The sequence below is a fragment of the Oncorhynchus clarkii genome, chromosome 7, assembly GCF_045791955.1.
Source record: "Oncorhynchus clarkii lewisi isolate Uvic-CL-2024 chromosome 7, UVic_Ocla_1.0, whole genome shotgun sequence".
NCBI classification, from domain to species: domain Eukaryota; kingdom Metazoa; phylum Chordata; class Actinopteri; order Salmoniformes; family Salmonidae; genus Oncorhynchus; species Oncorhynchus clarkii.
In genome coordinates, this window is record NC_092153.1 from 56,070,406 (window position 1) to 56,089,462 (window position 19,057).

General features: G+C 44.4%; 1 protein-coding gene across 1 annotated transcript in view; it reads left to right on the forward strand.

Moving 5' to 3' along the window:
• Positions 1 to 4: 4 nt before the first annotated feature.
• Positions 5 to 19,057, forward strand: part of LOC139413496 (cadherin EGF LAG seven-pass G-type receptor 2-like) — an 82,393-nt gene continuing 63,340 nt past the window's right edge. The window contains exon 1 of the mRNA XM_071160964.1: positions 5 to 3,658. Coding sequence (XP_071017065.1) covers positions 100 to 3,658 — 3,559 coding nt within the window. The 5' untranslated portion in view covers positions 5 to 99. The remainder of the gene's footprint in view (positions 3,659 to 19,057) is intronic.

Below are 19,057 nucleotides of genomic sequence, written 5' to 3' on the forward strand. Positions count from 1 at the left end.
AGCATGGATACGCTGCAACAAAAGGGAACGACTAGACGGAAAGTTTAAGGGAAGGCGGCAGTATTACGTTCAAACCTGGTTTAACATTATCGAGGAGCAATGCCCGTCATTAAGTGGGATTTGGTGTTTATTATTTTCGTCTGGTTTGAAATAATTTCACTGTCGGATTGCTACAGTACACACATCAGTGAGGATGCAGAGCCGGGGACGGTTATAGCAAGTGTGGAACAGAGCGGGGCATGCACTTTGGATCAGGTAATCGCTCCTAAATTCTCAAAGACCTTTATTGAAACTGATGCGTCCGCGCGCATTGTGTTCATTTCGGGTAGTTTAAATTGTGCCTCGCTCAGCTCCAACCCTTTCATCGTGTACACTGTTGTTGACTGCGTGAACAGTGGCCCAGGGTCCAGGCACCTCCTTACGAGCCAGTATGATGTGCATGTTCACGGCAGGAACTGTTCAAGTAAACACAAAATTAAATCTCAATGGGACTTGGAGATCATCAGTTTGTTTAAGGCCCAAAATCATCAGTTAGAATGCTACGAGGCTGGTACTGCTCTCCTCTGGGTATGGGATCTACTACCCGCATCTCCGACACACAGCAGTATGCACTGCAAGGTGACTAGTAGTTCGGACTTCTACTTTTCGGAGGGGCAGTTGTTTGTGTCCAAGACCCTGTGTTTGAAACACGACACACTCCTTGAGCTAGACTTACATTGTAACCAATACACAGGAGATGAGAGGGAAGCTAAAGTGAACAGCATTTCAGTCCACTGGCGGGTGGGTCAAGGTTCCTTCAAGCAGGGCCACTTGGGGAAGTTACTACAGCAGGCTGTCCAGTCTGAGTCTGGCATAGTGAGCAGGAGGAAGAGGGCTGTCAACAGTAGCCCCCAGTTTCAGCCTCCTATGTACCAGGTGTCTGTGGCAGAGAATAAGCCAGCTGGAACTCCTGTAGTTGTTTTGAAGGCAGTAGATGCTGATGAGGGGGAGGCAGGCAGGCTGGAGTACTTCATAGAGGCCCTGTTTGACAGCCGCTCCAACAACCTATTTTCTGTGGACCCAGTCAATGGTGCTGTTTCCACTGTGGAGGTGCTGGATAGAGAGCAGAAGGACACCCATGTGTTCCGTGTGAATGCTGTTGACCACGGCACTCCCCGACGTACGGCCATGGCCACCCTCACCATCACAGTGAGTGACACTAATGACCATGACCCTGTCTTTGAGCAACAGGACTATAAGGAGAGGGTCAGAGAGAACCTGGAGATAGGCTACGAGGTGCTGACCGTCAGGGCCACGGATGGGGATGCCCCGGTAAATGGTAACATCCTCTACCGTGTCCTCAACAGCAACAGCTCCAACGATGTGTTTGAGATTGACCCCAGGTCAGGGGTGATCCGCACAAAGGGCCCGGTGGATAGAGAGATGGTGGAGGCCTACATGCTGTTGGTAGAGGCCAACGACCAGGGTCGCAACCCCAGCCCCCGCAGCGCTACGGCAACAGTTCACATTATTGTAGAGGATGACAATGATAATGCGCCCCAGTTTAGTGAAAAGCGATATGTGGTGCAGGTTCCGGAGGATATGGCACCCAACACAGAGATCCTGCAGGTGACTGCCACAGACCAGGACAGAGGAAGTAACGCCATGGTTCACTTTAGCATCATGAGTGGCAACACCAGGGGCCAGTTTTACATTGACGCTCAGACAGGCAAGATGGACCTGGTCAGTCAGTTGGACTACGAGGCTAACAAGGAATACACCATACGCATTCGTGCTCAGGACGGGGGACGCCCGCCTCTCTCCAACATCAGCGGCCTGGTAACGGTGCAGGTGGTGGATATCAATGATAACGCCCCCATTTTCGTCAGCACCCCCTTCCAGGCCACTGTGCTAGAGAACGTGCCGGTGGGTTACTCCATCATTCACATCCAGGCCGTTGACGCAGACTCCGGCGACAACTCCAGGCTGGAGTACTGCCTCATTGAAGCCTCACCCAACTTACCCTTTTCCATCAACAACAGCAGTGGATGGATAGTGGTAGCCGCTGGGCTGGACAGGGAGAGCGTGGACTTCTACAACTTTGGGGTGGAGGCCCGTGATCATGGCCACCCGGTGATGTCCTCCTCAGCTAGCGTTAGCATGACCATCCTTGACGTCAACGATAACAACCCAGAGTTCACCCAGAGATCATACTACATGCGCCTCAATGAGGATGCTGTCGTGGGCACAAGCGTGGTGACGGTTTCTGCGGTGGACCAGGATATCAACAGTGTGGTGACGTATCAGATCTCCAGTGGTAACACCAGAAACAGGTTCTCCATCACCAGCCAGAGTGGAGGGGGCCTTATCACTCTGGCCCTGCCCCTCGACTACAAACTGGAGCGCCAATACGTCCTGAGTGTCACCGCGTCTGACGGCACACGCATCGATACTGCCAAGGTGTTCGTCAACGTCACTGACGCCAACACCCACAGGCCCGTGTTTCAGAGCTCCCATTACACCGTCAACATCAATGAGGACAGACCTGTTGGCACCACCGTTGTGGTGATCAGTGCTACAGATGAGGACACTGGGGAGAACGCACGTATAACCTACTTTATGGATGACAGCATCCCCCAGTTCGACATCGACTCTGACACAGGCGCTGTCACCACCCAGATGGAGCTGGACTATGAAGATCAGGTGTCCTACACGTTAGCCATCACGGCCCGGGATAACGGCATCCCACAGAAGTCTGACACTACCTACCTGGAGATCCTGGTGAATGATGTGAATGACAACTCTCCTCGGTTCCTCCGAGACCACTACCTAGGCTCTGTGATGGAGGACGTGCCAGTGTTTACCAGTGTCGTCCAGGTCTCTGCCACTGACCGAGACTCTGGCCTCAATGGACGTGTCTTCTACACTTTCCAGGGGGGAGAGGACGGCGATGGAGACTTCATAATTGAGTCCACCTCTGGTATTGTGCGAACGCTGCGTCGCCTGGACCGTGAGAACATGCCATTCTACAACCTGCAGGCCTTTGCTGTGGATAAAGGTGTTCCTGCTCTCAAGACGTCCGTGGACATCCAGGTGACCATCTTAGACGTGAACGACAACCCTCCCGTGTTTGAGAAAGATGAGTTTGACATCTTTGTGGAGGAGAACAGCCCAATAGGCCTGGTAGTGGCCCACGTATCTGCCTCGGACCCAGACGAGGGGAGCAACGCCCAGATCATGTACCAGATAGTAGAGGGAAACATCCCAGAGGTGTTCCAGCTGGACATCTTCTCAGGAGAACTGACCGTTCTGACAGATCTCGACTACGAGACTCAGTCGGAGTATGTCATCGTGGTCCAGGCCACCTCCGCCCCACTGGTCAGCCGTGCCACCGTGCACGTCAAGCTGGTTGACAAGAACGACAACGTACCCGTGCTGAAAAATTTCCAGATCATATTCAATAACTATGTCACTGACAAGTCCAGTAGCTTCCCCACAGGGGTGATCGGGCGGATCCCTGCCCATGACCCAGATGCTTCGGACCAGCTCCAGTACAGCTTTGAGGCTGGTAATGAGCTGAACCTGGTCATCCTGAACCAGAGCACCGGGGAGATATGCCTCAGCCAGGCCCTGGACAACAACAGACCCCTAGAGGCCTCCATGAGGATATCTGTCTCCGGTAAGACCAACCTCTCCTCAATTGTTTTTTAATACATAGGCCCGTTTGTGATATGTTAATGTTAGGCACAGTGAAGGCTTTGGTTCTTCCTCATTCTTTAGATTTTTCCTATTTATGTTCCTCACTTGAAAATGTTCAACATTACAATACCAAAGATGTATTTTTTTTGACACAGATGGAGTTGAATACTGTGAATGCCATACAAACTGTTTTATGTATGGCCTCTGCTGCAGTGTTTCAATTTTACAACTTCATTATTTCAATATTAATCATAAATTAGAATGAACATTCAGGTCAGGATCTTAGTGTGCCTCCTCAAGCCTTATGTTTCATTTGGAGAGAGAAGTCCTCTCTAGACAAGATTGTGCTTTTTAGCTTCTTGGGGTTTGTTTTTCTGTTCTAGTATTTGTCATCTTGTTAAAGTGCAGGCTGTACCCAGGCCTGATGTAGATAAATGTGGATTTAAATAGCAGTTTATCTGCATGTCTGCAACCGGTTAGCCTGCTCCTGTGGGAAAAACACTCCAGTGGGTCTGGATCATTGTTCATTATTACCCAACTTAAAACCCCCATTTTCAGCTATCACACAATATTTCATTCAATGATGGATGTTTTTCGAATCTATATATTCGCACGATTATGACAGTTGATTTCAAACTGAGGGTAAAACAAGGATTCATTTGACCATATTTATTTTGTATCACATGCCAGATTGTCAGGATATTTCCCTACTTACTTAAATTATTATTTGTCATTTCAAAATGAGCAATGGTTACCTTGTGTGCCAGTTGTTGTTATCCCAGCATTTGTATAACCTTTGTAAATAAGTGTAGCATGAACAATACAGGCCTTATGGGCTATAAGGTATGGTATATGTCATGTTTTAAGCCGTGATGGACTATGCCATCATTGTGTGGACACTGGACCCAGGCATGTAATTAACTTAGATTCATTTTAGACACACTGAAAGATAAAAACAGCCTGTGTCTTGTGTAGCACCACACAAATATATTTTACATGTGGAGAGTTGTAGTAGCCAGCTCAGGAAACCCAGTGAGCTGTGTTGTCTACTCTAACCTCTTGTTTCTCTTTAATTGAGTCTGCATAAGGCGCCCGTCATTTCAACTGTCAGCACAATTTACAGAGCATTTTATTTGCTCCAAAAATGTGACTGAACTTGAATTGCTGCAGAACCAGATTTGTGACACGGTGTGTCAGACTGCAGAGCTGGTTCCTTCATGACCTTGGAACTCATTTAAAGAGATGTGCAAACAGCACCTTCTAAATGTCACACTGCATTTCAGTCAGGGATTTGACATCAAAGCGTCCATATTTAACTAGGTAAAACACCTTTAACCAGAAGGATTAAAACTGTCCAATTGGTATCTTTGCTCTGAGGTGGTGTGTTAATATCTGACCCTCTCATATATTAGCCAATAGACACAGTGCTGGGCTGGCTGAGTTGATAGTGACTGCCAGAGACTAGATGGTCAGCATGGGTAGTAATCATTACAATGTATTGGAGCACCACTTAGTTTTTTGGTGGTTTTTTTGTTTACTTCTCCTCCCTGAAGCCTCTTTAAAGGAGGAGGTCCCTAGTGACAGATGAGAGAGCTCTCTGTCTGTCTTGGAGACAATGGCGAGTGGTCGATTAGAGGTAGGCACGAGGAGATCATGCTAGGCCCTGGTTGGGGGCAACAGCTGTGACTCTACCAAGGACCAATTAGATGGATGGCTTGTCTCCGCGTCCCACACCTGTTGGGGTATCTGTCAGTAGCCCTGCGGGTGAAAGAAAGAGGGAGAGGGAGGTGGGTAAATAGAGAGCAAACAAAAATCATGTTGGTGTGAGATGGATAGAACATGAAGATGCAGATGTAATGAGAAAGGTAAATAAAGAGAGAGGAGATGGAGAGGGTGCCTGCCTGTAGAATAAATGTTTGCCCCAATGCTGAGAGATCTTCCCTTGGTGACTTAACATCCTCCCCTTATGTTCCCTTTATGCTCTCTGATTTATGTGTGATGCCATATGATGGATGATTCCATTAGCCTCAGCTAGTCTGTGATGAAATACAACAGATCATATCACTTCAACCACATCAATTACACTGTTAAGGTACACCGATTCAGGTAAATATGATTACTGTATCTAGATATTCATGTTAAGAGGAACATCAAAAGGTCTGAAAAAGGTTCAATAAGAGCTATACCTATGTGTAGTGTTTCACAATGACTTTCATTGGAGTGGCGCAGTGTTGAATAGCCTATGATTGGCATGGTGGGTCCATATTGCACTCTCTGTAGCTGCTCTCATGGCAGCCCTGGCAATTATACTTTTGATTAATCCTTTGCTTAGCTAATTATGGAGCCAGCTTTCCTGCCATGGTGCACTGGTTGTAGGCCCTGCAAATTAACACTGGTATGAGGGATACCCCGGCTAATGTGCTGGATTAGACGTTCCATATCACTGGCCGTGGGAGTAGACATTTCTGAATGAATTTCTGCAGCCCAGATTATGGTTGTAAATGCAGCTGATTACAGATTTGTGGGGATTGTTAGATCTGTCTTCTCCCTCCTGAGATGAGGAACATAACTGACACCAGATCAGCTCAGCCAAGACGTTTCTGACCGTGCTGGGAGGCCAGTACCAGTGGGTTTAGTAATTGATGTGGCAGAACCTGGGCTCTGTTGCTCCAGCATTGACATTCTGCTGATCTAATGCTGCATCCTGTGTGTGTGTGTGAGCTCGCATTAATGTGTGTGTGCTTTTGATGCTGGGGATTTTATCCTCCTTCCTCTCATCCTTTGATGGAATAATCTCCCTCAGTCTACTTGCCTGAAGATTGCTCTAGAATAAACACCATGGTATTTACTTTGTCATGTTTGTTCCTTTGATGAAATTCGATGAAGCTTTAGTAGTCAGAATACTGCACATGCCCACAGTTCTATTTATCAGCACTGAGGTTAAATGGTCAAGCCCTCCCCTCTGACTGAACATGGAGCTTGATTTGCCTCAGCTCATGGCAGGATGTGCAGTAGCTCACTGATGACATGCTAATAGTAGCAGGCATGCTATGTAGTCTACCTAGGTGGTCTCTGGCCAGGAGGTACTGTCACTGGTTAGATCATCAGTAGTCAGTATACTAGGGATTCTCCATAGGGAAACTCCTCTCCTGTCTCCTCTCACCAACCCCTCTGAACCATCACAGTTGACCCCTCACCTCTGACTATTCTCATTACCTCCCTTGGTCAACTCCCTATGCCATCAGACAGCATATTAATCAGTTCCACAAGGATTAAGGTAAAGTTTAAGAAATTGGATCTGAATTAGGACTGAGATTCATGTTGACACTAGAATAAACTTCTATAGTGCGTTGCTTTGTGATTATTGCTCACAAATCTTATTTCAAGACCATTACACATATGCAAATATTTTGAGACCTTGTAAACATAGTATAAGGTTACATTGGTTCTCTTTTAATTAAGCCCGTCTTAAGAAGACTAAGTGAATCTACAATCTTAAATGTTCAAATTTCTGATTTGAATGTGAGACAGTTCTCCCAACTCCCACACAGCCAGGCCCAGGCAGTCCATATTCTGTGTGATTGAATGTTGTTTTGTAAGGCGTTCATTCTCCCACTGTCACCATCCACCGCACAACACAACAGGACAAGAGTGGAATCTTAATGGGGAAGGAAGCCACTCTCATCCATCACATCTAAATCAGCGCTGTCCCAGTCTGTGTAATTACATGACAGTGTATTAAGACTGGGCTGTTGTCTGTGGATGGACTTTCTCTGTGGCTGGTCTCTGCCAGGGGACAGGGTCTGACTGTATTAGCTGAAATATGGATGGCTGCACAAGAGTAGCTCTGAGATCAGTTTTAATCACACCCTTTGCTTAGTGTTTGAAGCCAATGGGTTTCTCTCATGGCGACGCGGACATGGATAATGGAAAGTTGAGAACGTGCTCATACCCAGAAATACCCTTGGCCTACATATACTACCACTCAATATGCCATACAATTTCCATGATGTAGTCTGTTTGTGTGTATGTTTGTGCTGACTTGTCTGTAATGGGCCTTTATCTCTATCCATACCTCTGTTCTCCCCCAAGAAAACATTAGTCACAGCCCTGCTTGGAATGTATGTAGCACTTTGTCCACCTATCTGCTATTTCCTCTAACATCACCTATTTCCTGGATTCTGTCCCTGTTTTATTCATCAGTCATCCAATCCTCCTCTTCTATCCATGATTCTCACCCCCGCTGCAACCTCTCCGCTGCCATCTCCCCGCAGCAACCTCCCCGCAGCAACCTCTCCGCAGCAACCTCCCCGCAGCAACCTCTCCGCAGCAACCTCTCCGCAGCAACCTCTCCGCAGCAACCTCTCCGCAGCAACCTCTCCGCAGCAACCTCTCCGCAGCAACCTCTCCGCAGCAACCTCTCCGCAGCAACCTCCCCGCAGCAACCTCTCCGCAGCAACCTCTCCGCTGCCCCCTCCCCGCAGCAACCTCTCCGCTGCCCCCTCCCCGCAGCAACCTCCCCGCATCAACCTCTCCGCTGCCCCCTCCCCGCAGCAACCTCTCCGCTGCCCCCTCCCCATCCTTTCAAGCTCCTCCAGCCTCTTTCTTTTCTCCCCCTTTCTCCTTTGACTGTTGTTCCCTCTCTCCTCTGTGAAAGGAAGAATGCCTAAGATAAATGCTTTGTTAAGCACCCAGTTGTCATGGTGACCCCAGCAATGCCTGAGACATTCCTGGTGGGTGGGGACAAGGGGGAGGGTCCCTTTGTGTTGGGAAGATGGGGGAGGGGCAGCACATAAATTCTAAAGTGCAACAGCGCAACTTTTGAGCCGACTGTCACCCTCTCCCGCTCCCCAGTGAAGGATAGACCCCAATGAGTCTTGCTTTGGACACGGGGTCTGTGAGGCCGGCCACAGTGATCTGTCTGACTGCTCGACTCTTCTCTCTCACCGTTTGACCTTTTTTTTTATTGGACAAACTATTTTGACACACTATCTATTCTGCTTATGTGAGGTTACAACTGTTTTCCTCAGAAATAACTTGTATGTTGATGATAACTTTATGCCGGTGCCAATAACAATGGATTGCTTTAAGTTTAGAAAAGGTGACGTTAACTTTCCTCACTAAACCTAGGCACTATTTGCTCAACCAATACCTCTTTGACGGTGAGAGAACAGGAGCTTGGGTTTGATGGATGTCAACAGCTCAGAGTTTTGTAACTGCTCTGTGAAAACTTTCCCAGAGTAAAGCACATGGTAGGCAGGTTGTGTTGTCTAAGCCCTTTGATTTGTGACAGAGGTGTGGAGAGGGTATCTGATTTCCTACTGTTGACTGCTTTCTCTATCAGAACATCTCCTTATGTGGGGCTCTCTTTTTTCTCTCTCTTTTTCTCTCTCTCTCAACCCCCCGCCCCCCCATCCCTCCCTGCTTTGTTGCTCTGATGGTCCGGATGAGAGGGGGATGACATCATCCCAGTGTTTGGGATTAGGGCTGATGCATGGCTCGGGTAGGAGTTAGGGCTGTTGGCGTTAGCACACACATCGCAAGGTCGTCCTGTATTGTCCCCCACTATCACTGCAGACAATGGGGTGGGGAATTTAGTGGTCTCTGTCTGGGTCTGTACCCCTCTGTCCTTGTGTCCCTTGTTTGTTCTGGTCCTGTAGTCTTCAGGGGAGTCTGACCGTGCCTGCCAGCACCGCCATGTTAAGGCATGAGTTGGTTAATTTCAGATTAATGATGAAGACTACTTTTTTACTCCTTAGATTAGATTTATTTTAATTCATAGCTCGGCTATCCACTGCATTGCCACACATTTCGGAGCAGGGGAGCTGGGGTACTCTTTCTGTTATGTCTACAATAAATCCCCTTTACTACAACTACAAATACTACTACTACAACAACAAATGAAACTTTAATTGACAGTGTTTGTTTAACAGATATGTTTATTTAACAGATTGCTTACTTGCAATGGGGCGGCAGGGTAGCCTAGTGGTTAGAACGTTGGACTAGTAACCGGAAGGTTGCAAATTCAAATCCTCGAGCTGACAAGGTACAAATCTGCCGTTCTGCCCCTGAACAGGCAGTTAACCCACTGTTCCTAGGCCGTCATTGAAAATAAGAATTTGTTCTTAACTGACTTGCCTAGTTAAATAAAAGCTACATTGCACTAATTTAGCATCAAACCATAGCGATATTACACAGTGACCTGGTTTCATAGGCTCCTACCAAAGAGGGTAGAATGTCAGCGTTGGAGCTTCAGGCTTTGGTACTAAGAATGGGGGAAGGGTTTCTAGTTAACACACGGTGTGTGAAATGCTGAAACTCGAATGGTTTTTAACACCAACTAGGCCTTCCAGCTGACTAGCCAGATGGTTTATTCTGGACAATGACGAGTTTGGCCATCTAGGTGGCATCAATCTTATTCTTTCAGCTGTTCCAATTAAACTAGGTGGATTGTTTTCGTTAAGTGGCCACCTAATCAGCCATGCAAAGAAGGACTGGGCAGAATCAGATTCTATAGATTAAAAAAATACTTGTATTATTTTCACAGCATGCATGGGAAATAGTTTTTTAACAAGGTCACATCAGTTATTTACTTTCAAATGGAGGGTTTTCAATGCTATTATAAGGCTTTGGTCACTATTTAAGAATCTCTGCTGAAAGAAATCTCTATATTACTGTTGTTGCTGATGTTTGTCATGTTAACTAGTCATCCGTTTGAGTAATGTGACATTGATGACCATCATCATGCCTGCATCCCTCAGTACCAAATCACATCCATATTGAATGAGTATCAGAACTCTTGAATACCAGCCTCATGCTTAGTCACGTCTCTGCATACTAATAATGTCTCTTTACTAAAGTGCCGACAGAGGTTTTTCTTTTAATATGCAAATGTATTGATTTGAACTGCACTTATCCTTTTCTTTGGCTTGCCCCCTCTCATAATAAGGAAAAATCTGTGGAATGCTAGAGAATGGAGTTATTTTAGCTTGATACAGAGGAGAGTTGTCCACTGTTGTCTTTTCTTGGGCTGTGAGACCCTGCATTATGTGGCTGCTCCAGAAATCATCTGGATTAAAATGCCTGGGTCTGACATTGCGCTCCGGAGACCCTCTCCTTTCCCGAATGTCTGGATGTTGAAGAAGATGGGAGTCTGGGCTGTGTTTCTGTTGTTCTTCATGCATTTTCTCATGACAAATACTGTTTGGTTTGCTCTATTGGAGGAGAAAACAGATATCCAGTAATTACACTTGATTGTTTTGATTGCAGGGTTGTGTCAGATTTCTGCATAATTATAACCCCTCATTTCACACCATCCTCGTGTACACGTACGTGCGTACAGACACTAAGACCAAAGACAACAAATACATTTGGCAACAGTTACAGCTGTATTGTGGAACAAGAAGATTTGGCAGCATTCATCATAGATTTTTTATGATTCTGTTGAACAAATGAATTCATTTTGTGCAATTGAATTGGCTTTACATCACTCCGAGATATACGTCAAATCTGTTGCATAGGAGTTAGGACATGCTCTCTCCACAGTCACCCCTCCTCAGGCTCAACAGAAGGGCTACGTTGGCTCGCTGTGTGATATATGAAGTGCTCATGTTAATTTGTGCTTAATCTCATACAGCAGCTGTCTCCCCAAAATTAACCCATTAACCCCTTCACCCTGCTGGAGGCCAAGTGCACATTGTCCACAACCAATCTGCCTCAATTTGCCCTCCTTACAGGATGATGTACGCATGCACACATCGCACTGAATGTGGATCTAGCGTTCATTTGCCTGTCTTTTTTTTTTTAAAGAACCAACCTCTCTAGATGTCTGACTGCCAAACAGTTTCAAGCCATTGTACATGTAAAATCGGTGCGCACTAGGTTCTCAAATTACATTCAGAGATACTAAGTACTCTCGGCCAGCAAAAGCTATTGGTGTGTCTGAGCCCTGTGATCCAGCCCACAGTTACGTTCATGTAAAATGTGTGAACACATCCAAAAGCTAACCATTTTTATACTCTCCCATCACTCCAGTGCCCAAATGGGTTGTCTATTCAGTCTCTGAGTCTATATTCAGAGGTGGCAGTTACCAACTTCCTCTGCTTCCATGCTTGGTGTTGGATAATGGACAATATTGTGGGAGCTTAGAGAATTAAATCAGCTATCACGGTTCTGATGATGATTGTGGACAGTAGAGGTAGTGAACCGTTTTAGGTGAGGTGGTCTGGTCGCCTGCCTGGTGGAGGGCGTTAGGGGGACTGTATCCAGAAGGGGAGTGTTGTTGCATCACTATAACTAATTGGTAGGTCTACCATTACTTGTTACTTCTGTGGGGTTTTTCGTAACGGAATTACAAGGAAAAGGCTACATTTCTTTCACTTACAGAAGGTTAACAAGTTCTCCAAAACGAAATATGTGTTGATATTAGCTGGCAGGGGTCTTTACGTCAACCTTATTGTGTTTTCATGTATTTCTGATACCTTTTTTAAGACTTTCTGGTAGATGTTTTCTTAGACCCCTTTTCCATCTGTTTATCCAGAAAGCCTTTACTTATGTCAAATAAAAAAATATGTTTCTTTGGCTTTTTTTTGTTTTTCTATGCCTTCATTTCCCCAAATTATAGACTCTTCTCTTTCATTTGCCACCCAATTTGATATGTTCTAATGAACTTCACATGTACGTGCTTATTGGTCATTTTCGATGAAAATTCGATGAAAATGGTTTTACTACTTCCACAGTCAGAGAATCAAACCTCCCAACTCCTCCTACCCTGCTAAAATGCCCTCTACAGGAGCATCATGTGGTGCCCCCCCCCCCAAATCTTTAACCTAGGTGAACCCCACTGTCTACCAAGGACTGACTTTCCAACTCCTTTGATGGAGTTCTGATTGGACTGATTCCTTCTTGCTGATTGGTTGGTAGTGGTGGATTAGGCCTGCTGTCCTGCTGAGAGCTCTCTGGTCCTGTACATCAGCGTTCTGCTCAAGTGGAAGAGAACTCTATTCGGTTCCCATGACACCCACAGAAACCATAGGCAACCGAGGCCAGGCTTCAAAACACTCTCATCAAGACTTGTTAGCTTCCCTTTTTGGGAATTTTACCTTGTACACCTCAATCCCTGAAACCCCACCAAACCATTTTAGAAACCAATCTTTAGTTTGCCAAATAATCTTAGTCTTTACACAATTGCATGTCCACAAGGAATGGGTGTGAGTACTTGAGGACTCAAACTGACTTTAAAATTCAATCTTTAACCAGAGTTCACATTTTTGTTCAAGTACTGTAAAACTATTTGGTGGAATGTGCTTTGTGGCTGCCCGAATGGGCAATTGAAATTTTGTTCCCCAAAAATTGAAATGTTGCGGGGCTCAACAAAAAATAAACCAATCCAAGCATCACACAGTTCTCACTCAATTGCGTTCTAATCACTCCCTCTACACATGCATGCTGCTTAGTACGCACAAGCTCCCGTAGGCCTACAAAAATGAATGCCTATAAAACGTATCTAACTAATGTTGATACACAAGCTACAGTCCTTGCAAAATGATGACAGTTTTATCACAAATTCAAAATGGACTGGTTGATAGGGAAATGAGTTACAACATTATAGGGAGATGTATTCCAACAACAATCTATTTTCCATTTGGGCTACTTTGCGAACTGCTAGCGCAATTTATAATTGGTTAGCCAAGGATATAACCCCCTTAAACATAGACGGGTTCCACATTGAAAACATTAGTTTGATAAAGACGTATGTTCAACAGAATCATTAAGCCTGGGCCTCCTCACCAAACAGATGTAGTGGCCGCACTTCATCACCATGCAGGGTTCAATGTGAAATTGTTACTCCATTTGAAAAATTCCAAAGAACAAGCAGAATGAATGAGTCTGTTTGGTTTGTAACCCTGAAGAAATTGTCTTTCAACTCGCCAAATTGAGCCCCGTTTCAAACAATCACTCTTTCCGAATAATTGTTCCAGACGCAAGATGTACATCACTTTTTCCTTTGGAAAAATATTCTGTTATTTTATTCTGTTATTACGCCATGTTTTCTTTTACATATAAAATAGTTATGTCTTTACTGTGGTAATGGCAATAAGACCATTTTAAATTAAATGAACAAAACAAGGCTATGCCACTGCACAGCCATAGGCTTCTACAAGCAAGCGCCACCGCTGAGGTTACTGCCTTGTTTAATATTATGTTCCACGATATAATATAACCAGTTGACATTACAGTTTCAATAAATTAATCTTAAATGGCACTTTGTTTTTTTTATTTTTTATTGACTGAATATACAGTACCAAAAGTATGGACACTTACTCATTCCAGGGTTTTATTTTTACTATCTTCTAAATTGTAGAATAATAGTGAAAACATCAAATCTATGAAATAACAGATATGTAATCATGTAGTAAAAAAAGTGTTAAACAAATCAAAATGTATTTGATATTCTTCAAAGTAGCCACCTTTTGCCTGGATGACAGCTTTGCACACTCTTGGCATTCTCTCAACCAGCTTCATGAGGTAGTCATCTGGAATGCATTTCAATTAACAGGTGTGCCTTGTTAAAAGTACATTTGTGGAATTTCTTTCCTTCTTAATGAGTTTGAACAATCAGTTGTGTTGTGACAAGGTAGGGGTGGTACACAGAAGATGGCCCTATTTGGCAAAATACCAAGTCCATATTATGGCAAGAACAGCTCAAATAAGCAAATAGAAATGACAGTCCAGCATTACTTTAAGACATGAAGGTCAGTCAATATGTAAAATTTCAAGAACTTTGAAAGTTTCTTCAAGTGTAGTCGCAAAAACCATCAAGCGTTATGATGAAACTTGCTTTCATGAGGAACGCCAAAGGAAAGGAAGACCCAGAGTTACCTCTGCTGCAGAGGATAAGTTCATTAGTGTTACCAGCCTCAGAAATTGCAGCCCAAATAAATGCTTCACAGAGTTCAAGTAACAGACATCTCAACATCAACTGTTCAGAGGAGACTGTGTGAATCAAGCCTTCATGGTCAAATTGCTGCAAAAAAAATCACAACTAAAGGACACCAATAAGAAGAGACTTGCTTGGGCCAAGAAACACAAGCAATGTACTTTAAACCAGTGGAAATCTGTCCTTTGGTCTGATGAGTCCACATTTTAGATGTTTGGCTCCAAACACTGTGTGTTTGTGAGACGTAGGGTAGTTTAACAATTTTTTTTTGATTTCTACATGGTTCCATATGTGTTATTTCATAGTTTGATGTCTTAACCTTTATTCTACAATGTAGAGAATAGTAAAAAAAAAGAAAAACCTTGGAATCAGTAGGTGTCCAAACTTTGGACTGGTACAGTGTGTATATGTAGTGACTTCAGAAAGCATTCAGACCCGTTGACGTTTTCCACATTTTCTTACGTTTACAGCCGTATTCTAAAATGGAGTAAATAAAAACAATACTTCATCAATCTACACACTATACCCCACACACTATACCCCACACACTATACCCCACACACTATACCCCACACACTTTTATTACAAATAATAAACGGATGCCTTATTTACATAAGTGTTCAGACCCTTTGCTATTAGATTCCACATTGAGCTCAGGTGCATCCTGTTTTCATTGATCATCCTTGAGATGTTTCTACAACTTGATTGGAGTCCACCTGTGGTAAATTAAATTGATTGGACATGATTTGGAAAGGCACACACCTGTCTATATAAGGTCCCACAGTTGACAGTGCATGTCAGAGCAAAAAACAAGCCATGAGGTTGAAGGAATTGTCCGTAGAGCTCCGAGACAGGATTGTGTCTAGGCACAGATCTGGGGAAGGGCACCAAAAAACGTCTGTAGCATTGAAGGTCCCCAAGAACACAGCGGCCTCCATTCTTAAATGGAATAAGTTTGGAACTACCAAGACTCTTCATGAGCTGACCGCCCAGCCACACTGAGCAATCGGGGGAGACGGGCCTTGGCCAGGGAAGTGACCAAGAACCCAATGGTCACTCTGACAGAGCTCTAGAGTACCTCTGTGTGAGAACCTTCCAGAAGGACAACCATCTTCGCAGCACTCCACCAATCAGGCCTTTATGGTAGTGGCCAAACGGAAGCCACTCCTCAGTAAAAGGTACATTACAGCCCGCTTGTCATTTGACAAAAGGCCCCTAAAGACTCACCATGAGAAACCATTTGTTTTATTTTATTTTATTTCACCTTTATTTAATCAGGTAGGCCAGTTGACATTTAATCCTAGTGAAAATTCCCTGTTTTAGGTAAGTTAGGATCACCACTTTATTTTAAGAATGTGAAATGTCAGAGTAATAGTAGAGAATTATTTATTTCAGCTTTTATTTCTTTCACCACATTCCCAGTGGGTCAGAAGTTTACATACACTTAATTAGTAGTTGGTAGTATTGCTTTAAATTGGGTCGAACGTTTTGGGTAGCCTTCCACAAGCTTCCCACAATAAGTTGGGTGAATTTTGGCCCATTCCTGACAGCACTGGTCTAACTGAGTTAGGTTTGTAGGCCTCCTTGCTCGCACACGCTTTTTCAGTTCTGCCCACAAATGTTCTATAGGATTGAGGTCAGGGCTTTGTGATTGACACTCCAATACCTTGACTTTGTTGTCCTTGAGCCATTTGGTCACAACTTTGGAAGTATGCTTGGGGTCATTGTCCTTTTGGAAGACCCATTTGCGACCAAGCTTTAACTTCCTGACTGATGTCTTGAGATGTTGCATCAATATTTCCACATAATTGTTCGTCCTCATGATGCCATCTATTTTGTGAAGTGCACCAGTCCTTCCAGCAGCAAAGCACCACCACAATATGATGCTGCCACCCCCGTGCTTCATGGTTGGGATGGTGTTCTTCGGCTTGCAAGCATCCCCCCTTTTCCTCCAAACATAACGATGGTCATTATGGCCAAACAGTTGTATTTTTGTTTAATCAGACCAGCGGACATTTCTCCAGAAAGTACGATATTTGTCCCCAGGTGCAGTTGCAACCCGTAGTCTGGCTTGTTTATGACGGTTTTGGAGCAGTGGCTTCTTTCTTGCTGAGCGGCCTTTCTGGTTATGTCGATATAGGACTCGTTTTACTGTGGATATAGATACTTTTGTACCTGTTTCCTCCAGCCTCTTCACAAGGTCCTTTGTTGTTGTTCTGGAATTGATTTGCACTTTTCGCACCAAAGTACGTTCATCTCTGGGAGACTGAACTTCGTCTCCTTCCTGAGCAGTATGACGGCTGCGTGGTCCTGTTGGTTCCACTTTTCTGGGCTCCGTTATTTACTTAACAAATAAGGAACACTCGAAATGTGCACTTATAAATCAAAACAATTTGAATCGAAATACAGCTGTAGACAGAAGTCAAAGATCAAACATCACACATACAACTGATGTCTCTCCTGAGTTCTGCAAAATAGGAAAAGTCCAAGGTGCTTTTAATATGTGTACAGTCAACCCCCAGTGATGTCACTACCTTCTACTCATGAGACCATGCCCATGCATACACTGTTTTACAAACTTGCAATAGAGATACAATAGTTCCAGTGTTTTCTAAGGGCTCAGCAGTAATTTTCCACTCCCAAAGTTGCTCTATAGTGGTATGTTTGACTAGTCTCTTATCTCTTTCACCCCCCTGCAGGGTTCTGTGTCTATGAATCTCTTTTAGCCTTGAGGCGCTTTCTCACAGATACCCTGTTTTGACTGCAATAACGCACACATCTCTGACTGTTTCTTTATAAGAGGCAGAAACTAGAAAATAACAATATTAAACCTTATAATGCATATATATATTGTTAATCTGTAGTCTAGGACCCTATAAATGTAGTGGGGGAGGGGGTCTTAGCCCTTCCCCTTCTATTAATACAACAAAAGCATAATCAATTATTATAATACATCAAACATTTGGTGCAGCCCCTATCATGAACCCAAAATGTCCCCATCAGTCCCATGGCGTTTATACTTGCGTACTATTGTTTGTACAGATGAACGTGGTACCTTCAGGCATTTGGAAATTGCTCCCAAGGATGAACCAGACTTGTGGAGGTCTACAATTTTATTTTCTGAGGTCCTGGCTGATTTCTTTTGATTTTCCCATAATGTCAAGCGAAGAGGCACTGTGTTTGAAGGTAGGCCTTGAAATACGTCCACAGGTACACCTCCAATTCACTCAAATGATGTCAATTAGCCTATCATAAGCTCCATGACATCATTTTATGGAATTTTCCAAGCTGTTATAAGGCACAGTCAACTTTTTTTAATTTTTCTTTATTTTACCCCTTTTTCTCCCCAATTTCGTGGTATCCAATTGTTGTAGTAGCTACTATCTTGTCTCATCGCTACAACTCCCGCACGGACTCGGGAGAGACGAAGGTTGAAAGTCATGCGTCCTCCGATACATAACCCAACCAGCCGCACTGCTTCTTAACACAGCGCGCATCCAACCCGGAAGCCAGCCGCACCAATGTGTTGGAGGCTACACCGTGCACCTGGCAACCTTGGTTAGCGCGCACTGCGCCCGGCCCGCCACAGGAGTCGCTGGTGCGCGATGAGACAAGGACCTCCCTACCGACCAAGCCCTCCCTAACCCGGACGACGCTAGGCCAATTGTGCGTCGCCCCACGGACCTCCCGGTCGCGGCCGGTTACGACAGAGCCTGGGCGCGAACCCAGGGACTCTGATGGCACAGCTGGCGCTGCAGTACAGCGCCCCTAACCACTGCGCCACCCGGGAGGCAGGCACAGTCAACTTAGTGTATGTAAACTGCTGACCCACTGGAATTGTGATACAGTGAATTATAAGTGAAATAATCTTTCTGCAAACAATTGTTTGAAAAATTACTTGTCATGCACAAAGTAGATGTCCTAACCCACTTTTCCAAAACTATAGTTTGTTAACAAGATATTTGTGGAGTGGTTAAAAAACTAGTTTTAATGACTCCAACCTAAGTGTATGTAAACCTCCGACTTCAACTGTAAATGTAATATTTCAGTTATTTATTTCAGTTAAAAAAATATATAAATTAGCTAACATTTCCAAAAACCTGTTTTTGCTTTGTCATTATGGGGTATTGTATGTAGATTGAGGAAACAAAAACTATTTTAGAATACGCCTGTGACTTAACAAAATGTGAAAATGTGCTTCTACATCTGCATTGCTTGCTGTTTGGGGCTTTAGGCTGGTTTCTGTACAGCACTTTGACATCGGCTGATGTAAAAAGGGCTTTATAAATACATTTGATTGATTGAAGGGATCCGAATACTTTCCGAAGGCTGTGTGTGCGTGTGTGTGTGTGTGTGTAAGGAAGAACTACAGGAAACGTATGATCTCTGTAATTGCAAACAAAGGTTTCTGTACCAAATATTTAGTTCTGCTTTTCTGAT